A 20,884-nucleotide genomic window follows, 5' to 3' on the forward strand; every position below is an offset into this window, starting at 1 on the left:
ATTTTCCGTGCGGAAATTCCACAGTCTAATACAGTAGCAGCGGAAAAATTCGCAGAAAACACGTGCGTAAATTGACCTGTGTTGCAAATTCTCAATCTGCGCATGGAGATTCTGCTGTTTACGCTGTGTGTGGACATACCCTTAAAGGGTAACTAAACTTTTAACATGTCATAGTGACATGTCAGAAGTTTTGACTGGTGGGGTCAGAGTGTTGAGTCCCCCACTGATCGCAAAAACGAAGCGGCAGAAGTGCTCGGGTGAGCGCTGTGCCGCTTCGTTTCTGATAGTCTTTCCGCGGAAAGCCAAGCGAGCGGTGTACAGACTCAGGCTTTCTACTGAGCCCGTACACCACTTGCTCGACTTTTGGAAGAAAAGAATGAAGGTTCCTACTAAATAACACAAAGCAGAGACCTTGCAACTGTGACAAATTGGCAGAGAAATTATTTTGGAAAATTGTACAACTTTTAATTATACAAAGAACGACATTGATTTTCTGAAACCGGAATACCCCTTTAGGACTGCTTAGCCACACCCCTTTGAAAAAACAATAAGGCCTCATTTACACGAGCGTAATATACGCGCGTGCTTTTCACGCGTGCTTTTCACGCGTGTCGTACGCACCTATATTACTCTATGGGGCAGTGCAGACAATGCGTGAATTTTGCGCAGCGCAAGTGCGTTGCGTAAAACTCACGACATGTTCTATAATCGTGCGTTTTTCGTGCATCACCATTGAAGTCAATGGGTGCGTGAAAACCACGCATGCCGCACGGAAGCACTTCCGTGCGAACTGCGTGATTCGCGCAAGAGCTGTCAAATGGATGAATGTAAACAGAAAAGCACCACGTGCTTTTCTGTTTACAAACATCCAAACGGAGTGTCAAATTAGAGATGAGCGAACCGAACTTCACCGGGTTCGGCCGAACTCGTTTTAACCGAACCCGGCAAAAAATTTTCCGGTACGCGACGTCAGGAGACAGTCACTGTCCACGGTGCTGAAAGAGTTAAACTGGTTCAGCACCCTGGACAGTGACTTCCGATCACAATATACATGAACGTGTAAAAAAAAAAAAAGAAGTTCTGACTTACCGATAACTCCCGGTTCTTCCTCCAGTCTGACCTCCCGGGATGACAATTCAGTCCAAGTGACAGCTGCAGCCAATCACAGGCCAAGCACAGGCTGCAGCCAATCACAGGCTGCAGCGGTCACATGGACTGCCGCGTCATCCAGGGAGGTGGGGCCGGATGACAAGAGAGGGACGCGTCACCAAGGCAACGGCCGGGAGACCGGACTGGAGGAAGCAGGAAGTTCTTGGTAACTATGAACGTCTTGTTTTTATTCACAGGTTGCTGTATATTGTGATCTGAATTCACTGTCGAGGGTGCTGAAAGAGTTACTGCCGATCAGTTAACTCTTTCAGCACCCTGGACAGTGACTGACGTCGACTAGCCTCATCTCTATGATGGCGGCTGCACGAAAATCACGCAGCCGCGCATCATACACTGATGACACACGGAGCTGTCAAGTGCCTTTTGCGCGCGCAAAACGCTGCGTTTTTTGGCCTGCGCAAAACGCACACGCTCGTGTAAATGAGGCCTAAGGGGAGGGTGGCACAAGCGCTACATGCAGCTTATTGTTCTTCCATCAAAATGGCGGACACCACACAGCCGGATACACTGTATGTCAATAGGGCCTGTCGGCTACCGGTGGTATTTGTGGTACTACGGATCCTGCAGAGCGGTGTGGCTTCTGTCACGAACAGAAGCCACAACACAAGTGTCAACTCAGCCTTAGTGACCTTACAATACATAAGCTTGTGACATTGTAACAGAAACGCCACCAACATCCAGTATGTGCACCTGTTTCTCACCAGAGCGACTTTCATTTCACATTGTGGTTTCTAGGGCGAAGGAATCACTTCTTCATTTTATTAATCAAGCAAATTGAAGCCTTTGCAATTTGGAAGGGAGGGGTTTATTTTTGGTTATTTTATGATTATTGGCACTAAGATCAATTTGTAAGAATCTCCATCTCCTATCTGGAGTCATCTGGCAGCCGCCCTGTCCATCCCTTCTGCCTGCACAGACATACCATTATATGTGTTCTTTGGATGGATGGGGGAGGGGCATTGGGTAGAGTCCTCGACCAACGTTAGACGAACAAACGATTACTGTACATTGATCGTACGATGCTTTTTACATTGTAATTCAGCATTTCATAAAGTTCCCCAATTTAAAGGGTTTGTCCGACCATTAAATATCATAATCATTGTATAGATCATAAAAAATGAACAATTTTACATGTGGTTTAAACAACCCAATAAAGAGTTATGACATTTACTTACATAGATGGTGTCACTTGGTGTTGAAAGTGCATAGCAATGAGCATGTACACCTATTGAACTGTGCTCTTGTGGACACACATGCTCAGTCACTCCAGAGCAGCCAAAATAAATAGCTCTCTGCCCTGCTTGTTAGGGAAGGTGCAGAGCCTCTGCAGTAACATGGCAGTATAGCTGAGGAGACTCCTCCTTCCCAGCTTGTCAGGGAAGGAGCAGAGCCTCTGCAGTAACATGGCAGTATAGCTGAGGGGACTCCTCCTTCCCAGCTTGTCAGGGAAGGAGCAGAGCCTCTGCAGTAACATGGCAGTATAGCTGAGGAGACTCCTCCTTCCCAGCTTGTCAGTGAAGAAGCAGAGCCTCTGCAGTAACATGGCAGTATAGCTGAGGAGACTCCTTTCTATTCAGCTTGTCAGGGAAGGAGCAGAGCCTCTGCAGTAACATGGCAGTATAGCTGAGGAGACTCCTTTCTATTCAGCTTGTCAGTGAAGAAGCAGAGCCTCTGCAGTAACATGGCAGCGTAGCCTTGCAGTCTGCTTATCACGAAAGGAGCAGAGTCTCTACAGTAGTATGGCAGTATAACTGAGGAGATTTCCTCTCAGCTTGTCAGGGAAGGAGCAAAGACTCTGCAGTAGCATTACAGTATAGCTAAGGAGGCTCCTTCTTTTCAGTTTGTCAGGGTAGGAGAAGATCCTCTGCTGTAGCATGCCATTATACCTGAGTATACTCTTTCTTCTCAGCTTGTCAGGGAAGGAGCAGATCCTCTGCAGTAACATGGCAGTATAGATGAGGAGACTCTTTCTGCAGGGAAAGTAAGATGGACTATATTTTCAGCTGCCAGAGAGAGGAGAGTGATTCTGCTCAGTGCCTCTCCCCCGGCACAGATTAGCAGCAGCACCAAGGGGGACATAAGGAAGCAAAAAAAGATGAGAAGTATTTTTATATGCTAGAAAGACTACAAATTAACCCCATAAATCTTAATAAAGTGTTGAGTAACTTTGTAAATACATTGTTTTACTGGTTTTGTAACGTTTTCAGTCATTTTATCTTTTCCTCCATTCATATATATGGCTGGTTTCAAATTCTGTCGGTATCACTTGGAAACAGACAGTAGTTTAGTTTTGCCCTTTGCTTAGCTCTACTTGTGTATTGTCGGAGCTCCCACAATGCATTGCTCTCTAAGAAACTAGTAAAATTGTGAATTGAGCCTTGCACATGAATTAAAGGGTTATTCCCGTCATCATAAATGCAGCTATTAAGCTCAACCTGTTAAAGTTAATAATTTTTGCAAATACCTTTCTTTATGAAAACGATGTCGTTTTTGTGCTATCCGTGCTCCATGTCGTTGTCAGCCCCTCTCTGTTTATTGCTCGTTGTCTAGGGATCCGGCCACCTCTGTTTTCAGATAGCGGTGGCCGCGCATGCGCAACGATATCCTCTCCGTCCTTAGGAGAGGATGTCATTGTAATCGTGAACGCACATATCAGCTCATGCGCATTAGATGCCGGCACGGCCACCGCTCGTCTGGATATATCAGCCGTCGGCTCCAGCTACGGCATGTTAGACCTGTAACCATATATGCAGATAAAAGATGATCTTCTTCCAAAAACTTTACCCAGCATATGTTATCATACCAATGCAATGGTATATAAGCATGAATGATGGTCTGCTTATATACATACCCCAGCATATGCTTTCACACATGGGCACTGTATCTTATACTTGCTGTGCTTAGATTAAAGCAAAGAAATATTGTTTCTCAATTGCCCACGGTATCTAAGCATAACATGTGCTTTGCTGAGATAAACGACCAGGCATATGGTATCATACCATGCACAGCTATGTAAACATAAAAGTGGGTGCCTTGAAAGTAAAGGTGTTAGTACATAAAACTATGTAGGGAATTGGGGGGGGGGGGGGGGGGTACGTCTCAACCACGCTTAGGGTATGTTCACACGGCTTACTTTCGTCGGTTTTTCAAGCCGTAAGCGTCCGAAATAATGGAAGCAGAACACCTCCAAACATCTGCCTGTGCCGACGGGACGTTTTTTATCTAGCAACATCGGGAGCGCGCACTGTGCAGAGCGGCTTGATTGACATCGAGCCGCCCACTTTTCAGTTATCAAGTTAGAAAAAAAGGTAGTTAGAGAAGGAATTATTAGTTTTTTTTTTAACAAGTATAAATTTATAATTTCATTTCTGATTAGGATGCATTAATAAAAAAAATTACTCAACTTGGGAATAACTCTTTAAGAAGAAAACATTATGGAATATGTGTCTGTGGGCGTGTCTATGACAACCAAAATAATATAGCCATTGTTTATGTTGCCAGATCTATTCAGAGAACTGGAAAATGGGGCACAAGGTAGTAGTTATTAAGAGTGGCTTGATTGTAAAATGTTCTGCAATTCTCTAATGTACTGTGTGAGTCATTGCCTTGTTGCTTTCACAATCTCTACTTGCAAGCACTGAATTGTAACCTTTAAGCCTCATTCACACGGCAGGGTTTCCCGGCCGGGTGCCGGCCGTTCATAAATCGGCCGGCACCCGGCTGCATTAGGAATAATAGACCCCTAATGGGGCTATTCACACGACCGATTTTTTGACGGCCGGGAAATCCAGCCGTCAAAAAATAGGACATGCTCTATCTTCGCCCGGGTACCCGGCCGCCCGGCTCCCATAGAAGTCTATGGGGCCGGGTATTACACGGCCATCACCGGAATGTGTTCCGAGTGATGGCCGGGTTTTCCGTAGCTTGCGCTCTATCTCCTCCTCCTCACAGCGCAGAGTTCATGTGAGGAGGAGGAGGAGTTGATGCCATTCTGACGAATGGCATCGCTGCACACTGTGTGGCAGGGCCGGGGTGTACAGCAGGTGGAGGGAGCTCTGCGCTGGCTCCCTTCCCCTGCTTGTTAAAATCACCCTGGCCCGGCGACACCTTCGATGGCGCCGCTAGCAGCTGCGGCTGCTACTACTGTAGCGACGCCACTATAGCAGAGCAGGGAGGTATCTCCCCGCTCTGCTATGTGCTAGCCGCACTTTAGCTCCTTGAAGGAGCGGAATCCCCGTGTTTTCGGGGATTCCGCTCCTGGACAGAGCGCTTGATGTCTCTGTCCAAATCTGGGCAGTGACATCAGGGGAAACTCCTGAAGCGGAATCCCCGAACACATGGGGATTCCCCTTCAGGAGTTGCCGCTGATGTCACTGTCCGGATCTGCCCGGCCCGGCACGGATGCAAAACTTTATGCAAACCGGCCGGGCAGAATGGCCGATTTTACCGGCCGGCACTCGGGCTCGGGAACGACCCGTTGTTTACTTTCAGTGGATGAAGATCTGCCTCTCAATTGATGAACACACAGTTGTGTGGCTCGTGACAGTACAGTTATCAGAGCTGTAATGAGCCATGCCATTGTGTGTCCATTACATGACCAGGACAGATTTACATCCTCTGGAAGTAAACAATGACGGTTCCTATTCATGTACTGCAAGCAGAGGTCTTAAGAAAAAAGTATGTAATTGATACCCCATGTATGATACATGACATAACTTCTTCTTATACATTGTATAAGCTTTATGTGCTGAAACCAGAAATATTCCTTTAATGGGTTCCAACGGATTTCCGTCATGGCGTCCATCATTTTGCCGGTTAAAGCGGTGCTGCACTATTTTTTTACTGCAATTTTTACGGGATCTGCGACTAATCTCCTAACAGAGCCTCCAATGCACATGTGAACACAGCCTCAGTTTGCTGTTTACATTTAGACTTTTCCTTCATCATCGGGAATAACTTTGTTTTTCTTCAACAGTTGAAACCAGACCTGAACACCACATTACCCATCCGTCAGACCGCTTCCATCTTCAAGCAGCCAGTTACTAAAATAACCAACCATCCCAACAACAAAGTCAGATCAGACCCCCAGCGTGTCATTGAACAGCCTCGCCAGGTAAGCAAAAGGTTAAAAGGTATTTCAAACTTTGGCCTGTCTGTTACTTTATATTATTTGTGTTCTGATATAGAGCTTCAAATGTATCTGTCATTTTAGGTGATTTTTCATAATAAGCTGTCATGTGTGTACATGAGGAATAATACTATTTCTGACCATAATACGACTCGTATATGGCAGTTAACAGTTTTCCCCTTTGCAGGCACTATCTCTAATTCTCAGTTTTCCCTGAGCTAGTGGATGGAGCCTAACTGCTATTATGGCTTCTATACACTGGCTACATAGAGAAGAGATACTGCTCCCATATCGCTTGTAACACACCCTCAGAAGCAGCAGCAGCAGCATGGAGGAGATTAAACAACAGTAATGAGCAGTGTAGCTGTGAATCCAGCACTGGGGTGAGATATAACACTTACAAGAAGTTGTAGCAGCATGGAGGAGATTACACAGCAGTAATGATCAGTATAGCTGAGAATCCAGCACTGGGGATATAACACTAAGGGTATGTGCACACAACTTCTTTTCAGACGTAATGGAGGTGTTTTACGCCTCGAATTACGCCTAAAAAGATGGCTCCAATACGTCGGCAAACATCTGCCCATTGCTTGCAATGGGTCTTACGATGTTCTGTGCAGACGAGCTGTGATTTTACGCGTTGCTGTCAAAAGACGACGCGTAAAACTACGGCCGCGTCAAAGAAGTACAGGACACTTCTTGGGACGTAATTGGAGCCGTTTTTCATTGACTCCAATGAAAACCAGCTCCAATTACGTTCGTAAAAGACGCCGCGAAAAACGCATGCACTTGTAAAAACGTCTGAAATTCTGGAGCTGTTTTCTCCTGAAAAAAGCTCCGTAATTTCAGACGTATTTGGCGTTGTCATGTGCACATACCCTTACTAGAAGCTGCAGCAGCATGGAGGAGATTACACAGCAGTAATGAGCAGGATAGCTGTGAATCAACCACTGAGGTGGGATTTAACACTTACTAGAAGCTGCAGCAGCATGGAGGAGATTACACGGCAGTAATGAATAGTGTAATTATGATTCCAGCACTGGGGGGAGATACAACTCTCCTAGAAGCTCCTGCAACGTCTCTGTGTGTCATCCTCTCCCTCTCATTCTGCTCCAGCTCCCCCCTTCCCCTCTCTATAGATTTCAATTGGCAGTTGTAGCCTGATCCCTCAGTGAGCTGATAATTCATCTTGTCTTGGAGAGTCGGACATTAAATTCAGAGTGAGTGAACAGTTAGGAGGAAAGGGGCTATTAAGTGGCAAAAGAGACATTTTTCATTAATAAGATATATTACAAACTTTCTTATATTGGCTTGTACTAGCAAAGTTTGTTCAAACGGCAGTGCCTATTTAAAAGATAATATTCTGTCTGCCTACCTGCATTTACCACTAGGGGGAGCTTACTTAAAGAGGCTCTGTCACCAGATTTTGCAACCCCTATCTGCTATTGCAGCAGATCGGCGCTGCAATGTAGATTACAGTAACATTTTTATTTTTAAAAAACGAGCATTTTTGGCCAAGTTATGACCATTTTTGCAGTTATGCAAATGAGGCTTGCAAAAGTCCAAGTGGGCGTGTTTAAAAGTAAAAGTCCAACTGGGCGTGTATTATGTGCGTACATCGGGGCGTTTTTACTACTTTTACTAGCTGGGCGTTCTGACGAGAAGTATCATCCACTTCTCTTCACAACGCCCAGCTTCTGCCAGATCACGCTGTGACGTCACTCACAGGTCCTGCATCGTGTCAGACGAGCGAGGACACATCGGCACCAGAGGCTACAGTTGATTCTGCAGCAGCATCAGCATTTGCAGGTAAGTCGATGTAGCTACTTACCTGCAAACGCCGATGCTGCTGCAGAATCAACTGTAGCCTCTGGTGCCGATGTGTCCTCGCTCGTCTGACACGATGCAGGACCTGTGAGTGACGTCACAGCGTGATCTGGCAGAAGCTGGGCGTTCTGAAGAGAAGTGGATGATACTTCTCATCAGAACGCCCAGCTAGTAAAAGTAGTAAAAACGCCCCGATGTACGCACATAATACACGCCCAGTTGGACTTTTACTTTAAACACGCCCAGTTGGACTTTTGCAAGCCTCATTTGCATAAATACAAAAATGGTCATAACTTGGCCAAAAATGCTCGTTTTTAAAAATAAAAACGTTACTGTAATCTACATTGCAGCGCCGATCTGCTGCAATAGGAGATAGGGGTTGCAAAATCTGGTGACAGAGCCTCTTTAATACTGTGTTATTATTCAGTTCAATGTATAAAAAGTATACAGTAAGCTCCCTCGAGTGGTGGCTGCAAGTAGCCAAAGTTTTATCATTCAAATCTATGTGTATCCGGGGGTTTTGTAACTCTGTTTCAGAAAACGGAGCTCCATCCTTTATAAAGGTACATTAAAGAGGTTTTCCCATCTTGGAAATGAATGGCATATCCAACTATCTCTAGATTGGGCCCCCTGACCTACATCATACCTTCTCTTGCTCTCACTGCTTTCCAGCCTCTGCCTGACAAGGTAGTTTGGACACAGCCATACCTCCGACCACTTTGTCAGCCAGTTGCCGGAGAGCAGCGAGAGCAAGAGAAGGTAGGATAGAGGTCAGGGGGCTCCATTCTAGAAATAGGTACAGGACCCACATCTATCGGACATTTATAGCATATCCTTTGGGTCCAAGGTGGGAAAACCCCTTCAAGAAATTAATCAACACAGGATTTTGGATCTATTGAGATAAAAATAAAAAACTAAATTGTAGGTGGAAATCACCCTTCTATAGGGGAAGCTGCCAGCATGACCACATTACTCCCGCAGCATATATTGTATGTAGTGTTATATGGCACCCATTAGGGCTGGGCAATTAATCGAAAAATAATCTAAATTGAAATTCAGCGCAATTAAATCGACGTCATCTTGTGAATTTCGGTTTTATCAATTATTTTTTGCCGGTTTAAACTGTATCTTCATCTTCAGGACGCAGATACAATGGAAACCAATAGTAAAACAGGAGACCTGCTCTACCATTCACTATGTATCGCTGGACATGAAGCAGTGACGTCCTCGCGCCTGTCTACCCCGTGCCACACAGACCAGAGGAGCAGAGAGATATCCTCCACTCCTCATTAAAACGGGATTAAACAGTATAATGCCCCCCATAGCTGCCCCCACAGTATAATGCCACCACACAGTATAATGCCCCCCATAGCTGCCCCCACAGTATAATGCCACCACACAGTATAATGCCCCCCATAGCTGCCCCCACAGTATAATGCCACCACACAGTATAATGCCCCCCATAGCTGCCCCCACAGTATAATGCCACCACACAGTATAATGCCCCCCATAGCTGCCCCCACAGTATAATGCCACCACACAGTATAATGCCCCCCATAGCTGCCACCACAGTATAATGCCACCACACAGTATAATGCCCCCCATAGCTGCCCCCACAGTATGCCACCACACAGTATAATGCCCCCCATAGCTGCCCCCACAGTATAATGCCACCACACAGTATAATGCCCCCCACAGCTGACCACCACTGTATAATTCCCCAATAGCTGTCCCCACCGTATAATGCCCCCAGAGTCTAATGCCCCCAGATGCCCCCCCAATGTCTATTGCCCCCCTTAGTTGCCCCACAGTAAAATGCCCCTATCGCTTCCCCCACAGTATATTGCCACCATACAGTATAATGCTCCCCATAGCTGCCCCATACAGTATAATTTCCCCCTTACAGTATAATGCTCCTCATAGCTGCCCCATACAGGATAATGCCCCCCATACAGTATAATTTCCCCCTTACAGTATAATGCTCCTCATAGCTGCCCCATACAGGATAATGCCCCCCATACAGTATAATTTCCCCCTTACAGTATAATGCTCCTCATAGCTGCCCCATACAGGATAAAGCCCACATAATAGGATAAGGCCCCCCATACAGTATAATGCTCCATAACTGTCCCATACAGTATAATGCCCCCAAAGCTGCCCCATACAGTATAATGCCCCCATACTGTATAATGCCCCTCATAGATGCCCCATACAGTATAATGCCCCCATACAGTATAATGCCCACATAGCTGCCCCATACAGTTTAATGCCCCCATACTGTATAATGCCCTCCATAGCCTCCACATACAGTATAATGCCCCCCGTAGCTGCCACATACAGTATAATGCCCCATATAGTATAATGCCCTGCATAGCTGCCACATACAGTATAATGCCCCACGCATTATAATGCCCCCCATAGTTGCCCCATACAGTATAATGCCCCCATAGCTGTCCCATACAGTATAATGCCCCACGCAGTATAATGTCCCCCTTAGCTGTCCCATACCCAGTATAATGCCCCCATATGTATGTAACTAATAGAAAAATAATAACATAATTGCTTACCTATCTCCGTTCCCACGACGGGTGGAGGATCCTTCTCCTCCCCTGCACTGTGCTGTGAGTGACTCGGCGCAGACAGGCGCGATGACGTCACTACATCACGCCTGCCTGCGCCCAGCCGCTCGCGGCACAATGAATGCTGGAGCCAGGGTCCAGCATTGAAACCAACTGAATGTGTTTCCTGTGGACGCAGATTCAGTTGGAAGCGGGACCAGCGCGGTCAGCTGTGTGGAGGTCAGTTATGGGGGGCACTATACTGCGTGGTGGCTGCTATGAGGGGCATTATACTCTAGGGGCAGCTTTGGGGGCATTATACTGTGTGGAGGGCACCTATAGGGACATTATACTGTGTGGAGGCATTTATAGGGGCATTATACTGTGTGGGGTAGCGTCAGGGGGTATATTATATATAGTAGTATACCGGAGGCTCAGGGGATAAATATTAATTCAATGGCGTAACATGCAAATATCATGTAAAAAGGGGTGTGGCCTAAATAATCGTTAAAATAATCATAATCGAGGTTACATGTTCAATTAATCGTGATTTTGATTTAGCCCATTATCGCCCAGTCCTAGCACCCATTGACTTTAGTTATTTGCATCAGCAGCTAAGTTTTTGCTCTGGATAACACTGAGGGCTCCTGAGCTGTGTACACCCCATTAATGATGTCCATACGCCCTAAAAGTGATAAATGGGACAATTACCTTTAAATATAATAAGACCAGAATTACTGGAAACTCCAGTGGGAAAGAAAATACTTGAATCTTAAATCTACATATAATGATGAGTCATTTTGCAATTATTTTGCATCACGTATCTTGTCACATCATGTTTTATGCCGCAGTCGTAATTCGAGTTCTTCTGTCCGCCCTTGGAATCCATTAGCATTTTAGTGACAGGCGCACCTCCTTAAACGCTTAGCTGAAATCCTCCAAAGTGATGTATTGTATTGTGGGATATGTCGTTTTTTCCCTACATTATCACTCCATCTTTTGCTACACACTACAGTAAAGCGTGCTCTGTTCTGACACTACACATGAGGTAGTTGGAAGATTAACCGCTTAAAGAAGACCTGTCCCCTCTCCTGACTTGTCTGATTTAGTAAATACTTGTATTCCCCATGAAATAACAATTCGGGAGCATCTTATCTATAAACTCTACATTGGGCCGTTCCTCTGTTTTTCCTCCTATAAATAAATAAATTGATAACTGGGTATTACCAGTTGGGGGTGTGTTCCTAAACAGACTGACAGTGTCCAATCAGAGCTCACAGAGTGAGACTGTGTAGTAACACACCCCTTTGACAAGGGAAATGGTAACACCCAGTTGTCAATTTGTTCATACATTTCTAGGAAGAATAACAGAGGAACGACACAACGTAGAGTTCTAAAAAAATATGTAGCATAATTGTTATTTCATGGGGAATACAAGTATTTACTGAAATAGATGCACCAGGAAAGGTGACAGGTGCTTTTTAAGGATGGCCGCCGTAAATTTATGGTGGGAGGTCTTGGTCCTTAAACCCACGTAAATGTATATTTATGGCGCAAGTTTAAGTTGGTTGTCCGAGCAATCGGATGGCTAAATGTTGGGCACCCAGCACGAATATGAGCTAATTTACCCTGTACCTGGGGCTGCTGTTTAATACCAGTTACGGTGGAAAACTATAGTGTAAAAAAGAAAAGAAATGAAACATTTTCAGTGGTATCTTCTGAACTTTTGGAGGGATAGATTATAATATATGTATATAAAAAAAAGGAAAAACAGAAAAATTAACTAGAATGTTGAAATAAGAATAATTTTTTGGGGCAAAATCACATTAATAGCCCAACAAATATAAAAGTTTTAGCCGTAAAACAAAAGCGTACTAGAAATGGCTAAACCGTGTCTGGTCCTGAAGGTTCAAGATACCCTGGCTAAGGTGAAGCTAAGAATTTTCAGCTCTGGCTGTGAATGGAGAATAAGGCACAATGTCAAGATTAGAACATAAGGAAAATGACTCTCCATCCTGTAATGTTTAGCTAGATGTAAAATGATGATCACAGGTCATTCAGGAAAATCACCAGGCAGGATCTCAGATATTATTATAATAACTTTTGTTGATTTTAGTGCTTTCGCTATGATTGCCTGTTAAAACGGAAATTCACATGTGCTTCCTTCTTTTTTTAAAGGAGACCTACCAAATGTACTACATAAAGGGCCCTTAAGTATACATTAAAATGCTAAAACTGTTTTTTAATATCTTCCGTGCTGAGGTATTAGAACCTGAAGGTACAGGACCAAAGCCTGAGGCTGCTGTGCTGCGGTGATCTTGTGACAACACAACTTCCTGTTGTGTTTTCTCTAAAGAAGCACTCCGGAAATGTTATTTTTTGCACCTATCATGCTAACTCACAGCAATGCAGAGTTATAAAACGTCCCTGGCGCACACTCTCTATACTATCTGTGTGAGTGCTGTGTTCAGAGTGTCCAGTGCATTCCTTCGAGATGCTGCTTCTCACTGCCTTCTCTGTAAAACCTGACATTAAAAACCTATCACGAGCAGGAGGCAGAGATGACAGCCTGAATCTGCATCACAAAGTATACACCGAGACTCCTCAGTGTGAGGACAGAAGTTCTATGTCACTGATCTATCACGTTCTGCACTTATATAGGACTCAGAACAGAGCAAGTGCAGTGTGATGAGACTCCGCCCACTCTGCAAACTCAGAAGAATCATGGGAAATGTAGTCTGCGTTAGGGCAACCATATCAGAGGGGAAGAAGGAACCAAGATAGTAGAAAACCCATAAATGGCACATCAACTAGAACAGGTATACACAAAATATACACAAGAGCCCCTACATTATTCTTCAATGGCCTATTCTGCACTATATAGGCAAAAATATTGCTGGAGTTCTGTGTTGTCAAAGACATCTTGGGATATTTACAAAAACCTGTGCAAAGGAAAACTGGAGCAGTCTTTGTTTCTACTTAGTTCACCAGTATAAAAATCGAATTGGTTGCTATATGCTACTTTGCACAACCACCCACATCAATATCCACACTATTGAAGCAAACTAATTTCCCTGGGGCCACACACCCAACTTGACATAGATCAGAACAGGAAGTGTTGTCATGGGGTCATCACAGCACAGAAGGCCCATGCTATGTGTCATAACAGATCTCTGCATAGAAGTGAGATATCAAAAAACTGTTTTCACATTTTAATGTGCACTGAATATATATATTTTTTTCGGTAGGTCTCCTTGAAGCTGCCCATTGATATCAGATTTTTGATGGCGGACCCAGACGATTTCAACGGGATCTGCCAATGATCTAATGTCTATGGAGGCTGGTAGACCCTCCCCCACTGCCTGTTGTTGGGGGCAGAGGGAGACAAGGATTGGACAGGTTTGGATTTTAGCTTGAGATGTATGGAGCCAGTGGGCTCTAGCGTCACCCCCTCTAATGACATAATATGCATGAGCTGAATGTTTCCCCACAGATTACAGATGATCACTGGGGGTCCCACTTTGTGATCTACTTATTGTTAGGGGACCCTTCTAACAAGTGAGATTGTCTAAAGCGGAGAACCCCTTTAATGGTCTATGTGATGGAAAAGACATCAGTGTAAAACTCTCTAGCTGTTCATACATTTGCTGAGCGGTACAAGAGCAAGTTCCCTGTCATCAAAGTGTTAATGAATCCAGGAGCTGACATGAAGGAAGCCACAGAGCTTTATACTTACACCCTGCTAATTTCCTTTGTGGTTAAGAAACTGATATCATTCAACAGAGATCACCTCTTAATGTAGCTTTATATACCAAGCTGGAAGAAGAGGATTCTCATAGATCAGCGTGTGACCTGGCATCCGAAAAGTCACTGATAATAATATATTTCACTAGGAAAAAAGAGGATCAGCCCGTAAAATAATTCAGTGTTACCTCCTTATTTCTTATAAAAACAAAACAAGTCTTCAATTCTGTGTTCATTAACTTCACAGCCATAACCCCTTAATGACAAAGCCATTTTTTACGTTTTTCCATCGTCGCATTCCAAGAGCTATAACCTTTTTATTTTTGCGTCGACAAAGCTGTATAAGGTCTTGTTTTTTGCGGGACAAGTTATATTTTTTAATAGCACCATTTTGGGGGACTTATTATTTATTGATTAACTTTTATTCACTTTTTTTTGAGGTGGAATAGAAAAAAACCTGAAATTTCGCCACTCTTTTTCACGTCTTAAATCAACACTGTTTACCGTGTGATATATATAACACAATAACTTTATTCAGCGGGTTGTTACGATTGCAACGATACCAAATTTGTATAGTTTTTGTATGTTTTACTACTTTTACTCAGTAAAAACGCTTTTTTTTCAAAATTATTTGTTTTTGTGTCTCCATATTTGAAGAGCTGTAACGTTTTTATTTTTTCGCCGATGCGGTTGTATACACTACACAACACAGGAGAGATAACAGATCTTCTATACTACACCACACAGGATAGCTGACAGATCCTCTATACTACACCACAAAGGAGAGCTGACAGCTCCTCTTTACTACACCACACAGGAGAGCTGACAGCTCCTCTATACTACACCACACAGGAGAGCTGACATCTCTATACTACACCACACAGGAGAGATGACATCTCCTCTATACTACACCACATAGGAGAACTGACAGATACTCTGTACTACTCCACACAGGAGAGCTGACAGATCCTCTATACTACACCACACAGGACAGCTGACAGCTCCTCTATACTACACCACACAGGAGAGCTGACAGATCCTCTATACCACACCACACAGGAGAGCTGACAGACCCTCTATACTACACCACATAGGAGAACTGACAGATCCTCTGTACTACACCACACAGGAGAGCTGACAGATCCTCTATACTACACCACACAGGACAGCTGACAGCTCCTCTATACTACACCACACAGGAGAGCTGACAGATCCTCTATACTACACCACACAGGAGAGCTGACAGACCCTCTATACTACACCAGACAGGGGAGCTGACAGCTCCTCTATACTACACCACACAGGAGAGCTGACAGACCCTCTATACTACACCACACAGGGGAGCTGACAGCTCCTCTATACTACACCACACAGGAGAGCTGACAGATCCTCTATACTACACCACACAGGAGAGCTGACAGATACTCTATACTACACCACAAAGGAGAGCTGACAGATCCTCTATACTATACCACACAGGAGAGCTGACTGATCCTCTATACTACACCACACAGGAGAGATGACAGATCCTATATACTACACCACACATGAGAGCTGAGAGATCCTCTATACTACACTACACAGGAGAGCTGATTGCTCCTCTATACTACACCACACAGGAGTGCTGACAGATTCTCTATACTACACCACTCAGGAGAGCTGACAGGTCCGGTATACTACACCACACAGGAGAGCTGACAGATCCTCTATACTACACCACACATGGGAGCTGACAGATCCTCTATACTACACCACACCACACAGAGAGCTGATTGCTCCTCTATACTACACCACACAGGAGAGCTGACAGACCCTCTATACTACACCACTCATGAGAGCTGACAGATCCTCTATACTACACCACACAGGAGAGCTGACAGACCCTCTATACTACACCACTCAGGAGAGCTGACAGGTCCGGTATACTACACCACACAGGAGTGCTGACAGATCCTCTATACTACACCACACATGGGAGCTGACAGATCCTCTATACTACACCACACCACACAGAGAGCTGATTGCTCCTCTATACTACACCACACAGGAGAGCTGACAGACCCTCTATACTACACCACTCAGGAGAGCTGACAGATCCTCTATACTACACCACACAGGAGAGCTGACAGACCCTCTATACTACACCACTCAGGAGAGCTGACAGGTCCGGTATACTACACCACACAGGAGTGCTGACAGATCCTCTATATAACACCACACAGGAGAGCTGACAGCTCCTCTATACTACACCACACAGGAGATCTGACAGATCCTCTATACTACACCACACAGAAGAACTTACAGATTCTCTATACTACACCACACTGAAGAGCTGACAGGTGCTCTTTACTACACCACACAGGAGAGCTGACAGATCCTCTATATTTCACCACACAGGAGAGCTGACAGATCCTCTATACTACACCACAAAGGAGAGCTGACAGATCCTCTATACTATACCACACAGGAGAGCTGACAGATCCCCTATGCTACACCACACAGGAGAGATGACAGATCCTATATACTACACCACACATGAGAGCTGAGAGATCCTCTATACTACACCACACAGGAGAGCTGATTGCTCCTCTATACTACACCACACAGGAGAGCTGACAGACCCTCTATACTACACCACTCAGGAGAGCTGACAGGTCCGGTATGCTACACCACACAGGAGAGCTGACAGATCCTCTATACTACACCACACATGGGAGCTGACAGATCCTCTATACTACGCCACACGGGAGACCTGACAGATCCTATATACTGCACCACACATGAGAGCCGAGAGATCCTCTATACTACACCACACCACACAGGAGAGCTGATTGCTCCTCTATACTACACCACACAGCAGAGCTGACAGACCCTCTATACTACACCACACAGGAGAGCTGACAGACCCTCTATACTACACCACTCAGGAGAGCTGACAGGTCCGGTATACTACACACAGGAGTGCTGACAGATCCTCTATATAACACCACACAGGAGAGCTGACAGCTCCTCTATACTACACCACACAGGAGATCTGACAGATCCTCTATACTACACCACACAGAAGAACTTACAGATTCTCTATACTACACCACACTGAAGAGCTGACAGGTGCTCTTTACTACACCACACAGGAGAGCTGACAGATCCTCTATAGTTCACCACACAGGAGAGCTGACAGATCCTCTATACTACACCACACATGAGAGCTGACAGATCCTCTATATAACACCACACAGGAGAGCTGACAGCTCCTGTATACTACACCACACAGGAGATCTGACAGATCCTCTATACTACATCACACTGAAGAGCTGACAGGTGCTCTTTACTACACCACACTGGAGAGCTGACAGATCATCTATAATACACACACACAGGAGAGCTGACAGATCCTCTATATTTCACCACACAGGAGAGCTGACAGATCCTCTATACTATGCCACACGGGAGACCTGACAGATCCTATATACTGCACCACACATGAGAGCTGAGAGATCCTCTATACTACACCACACCACACAGGAGAGCTGATTGCTCCTCTATACTACACCACACAGGAGAGCTGACAGACCCTCTATACTACACCACTCAGGAGAGCTGACAGGTCCGGTATACTACACCACACAGGAGTGCTGACAGATCCTCTATATAACACCACACGGGAGAGCTTACAGATCCTCTATACTACACCACACAGGAGAACAAACAGATCCTCTATACTACACCACACAGGAGAGATGACAGATCCTCTATACTACACCACACAGGAGAGCTGACAGATCCTCTATTCTACACCACACAGGAGAGATGACAGATCCTCTATACTACACCACACAGGAGACCTGACAGCTCCTCTATACCACACCACACAGGAGAGCTGACAGATCCATTATGCTACACCACACAGGAGAGCTGACAGATCCTCTATACTACACCACATACGAGAGCTGACAGATCCTCTATACTACACCACACAGGAGTGCTGACAGATCCTCTATATAACACCACACAGGAGAGCTGACAGCTCCTCTATACTACACCACACAGGAGATCTGACAGATCCTCTATACTACACCACACAGAAGAACTTACAGATTCTCTATACTACACCACACTGAAGAGCTGACAGGTGCTCTTTACTACACCACACAGGTGAGCTGACAGATCCTCTATATTTCACCACACAGGAGAGCTGACAGATACTCTTTACTACACCACACTACACCACACAGGAGAGCTGACAGATCCTCTATACTACACCACACAGGAGAACTGACAGATCCTCTATATAACACCACACAGGAGAGCTGACAGCTCCTCTATACTACACCACACAGGAGATCTGACAGATCCTCTATACTACATCACACTGAAGAGCTGACAGGTGCTCTTTACTACACCACACAGGAGAGCTGACAGATCATCTATACTACACCACACAGGAGAGCTGACAGATCCTCTATACTACATCACACAGAAGAACTTACAGATTCTCTATACTACACCACACTGAAGAGCTGACAGGTGCTCTTTACTACACCACACAGGAGAGCTGACAGATCCTCTATATTTCACCACACAGGAGAGCTGACAGATCCTCTATACTACACCACACAGGAGAGCTGACAGATCCTCTTTACTACACCACACTACACCACACAGGAGAGCTGACAGCTCTTCTATACTACACCACACAGGAGAGCTGACAGATCCCATATACTACACCACACGGGAGAGCTTACAGATCCTCTATACTACACCACACAGGAAAGCAGACATATCCTCTATACTACACCACACAGGGGAGCTGACAGATCCTCTATACTACACCACACTGAAGAGCTGACAGGTCCTTTATACTACACCACAGAGGATACCTGACAGGTCCGGTATACTACACCACACAGGAGAGCTGACAGATCCTCTATATAACGCCACACAGGAGAGCTGACAGCTCCTCTATACTCCACCACACAGGAGAGCTGACAGATCCTCTATATAACGCCACACAGGAGAGCTGACAGCTCCTCTATACTACACCACACCACACGGGAGAGCAGACAGATCCTCTATACTATACCACACAGGAGAGCTGACAGATCCTCTATACTACACCACACAGGAGAGCTGACAGATCCTCTATACTACACCACACAGGAGAGCAGACAGATCCTCTATACTACACCACACAGGAGAGATGACAGATCCTCTATACTACACCACACAGGAGAGCTGACAGATCCTCTATTCTACACCACACAGGAGAGATGACAGATCCTCTATACTACACCACACAGGAGAGATGACAGATCCCCTATACTACACCACACAGGAGAGCTGACAGATCCTCTATACTACACCACACAGGAGAGCTGACAGATCCTCTATAGTACACCGCACAGAAGAGCTGACAGATCCTCTATACAACACCACACAGGAGAGCTGACAGATCCTCTATACTACACCACACAGGAGAGCTGACAGATCCTCTATACTACACCACACTGAAGAGCTGACAGGTCCTTTATACTACACCACAGAGGATAGCTGACAGATCCGGTATGCTACACCACACAGGAGAGCTGACAGATCCTCTATATAACGCCACACAGGAGAGCTGACAGCTCCTTTATACTCCACCACACAGGAGAGCTGACAGATCCTCTATATAACGCCACACAGGAGAGCTGACAGCTCCTCTATACTACACCACACGGGAGAGCAGACAGATCCTCTATACTATACCACACAGGAGAGCTGACAGATCCTCTATACTACACCACACAGGAGAGCAGACAGATCCTCTATACTACACCACACAGGAGAGCTGACAGATCCTCTAGACTACACCACACAGGAGAGCAGACAGATCCTCTATACTACACCACACAGGAGAGCTGACAGATCCTCTAGACTACACCACACAGGAGAGCAGACAGGTCCTTTATACTACACCACACAGGAGAGCTGACATCTCCTCTATACTACATCACACAGAAGAGATAAAAGGTAGAATCATGTCTTAAAGTTTTTTTTCAAAGATTTGTACTTTTTACCCCAAATACCCTATACTTGTCATGGTAATGTATAATATTTAGCTTTTTGTTCTATTCAAATCACATTTTATAATATTTTTCTTCTGAATTTCCATACTTAATATATTTTTTCTACCAGCTTTTCTGGGAGAAGAGATTAGAAGGACTAAGTGCGTCAGATATAACGGATCAAGTGATAAAGTCAATGGAACTTCCTAAAGGACTACAAGGTAAGATGACAAGAAGTCATTAGCTTTGTCATTCTTATAGAAGCACTCCCAAAAAAATGTTTTGGACCCCTTTTGCGAATTATTGATGATATTGCACCAGTTTTACAGATCCATAATACTGACGGGATGTCTAATAAGTAAGAATTTAAATTGCATAAGACCGACCCTTTGAAAAATAGATGCAGCACT

The 20,884-nt window shown here is 45.0% G+C and overlaps 1 protein-coding gene across 3 annotated transcripts in view; it reads left to right on the forward strand.

Annotated features, from left to right (window-relative positions):
- MBD2 (methyl-CpG binding domain protein 2) overlaps window positions 1-20,884 on the forward strand; it is a 75,136-nt gene that overhangs the window by 31,718 nt on the left and 22,534 nt on the right. For all 3 annotated transcript variants that reach the window (XR_012851045.1, XM_075841424.1, XM_075841417.1), the window contains exons 3-4: window positions 6,146-6,283; window positions 20,605-20,695. Coding sequence is in view for 2 of the 3 variants with exons in the window: in XM_075841424.1 (XP_075697539.1) it covers window positions 6,146-6,283; window positions 20,605-20,695 (229 nt within the window). In the remaining variant the exon portion in view is untranslated. The remainder of the gene's footprint in view (window positions 1-6,145; window positions 6,284-20,604; window positions 20,696-20,884) is intronic.

Source organism: Rhinoderma darwinii, chromosome 1 (assembly GCF_050947455.1).
Source record: "Rhinoderma darwinii isolate aRhiDar2 chromosome 1, aRhiDar2.hap1, whole genome shotgun sequence".
NCBI lineage: Eukaryota > Metazoa > Chordata > Amphibia > Anura > Rhinodermatidae > Rhinoderma > Rhinoderma darwinii.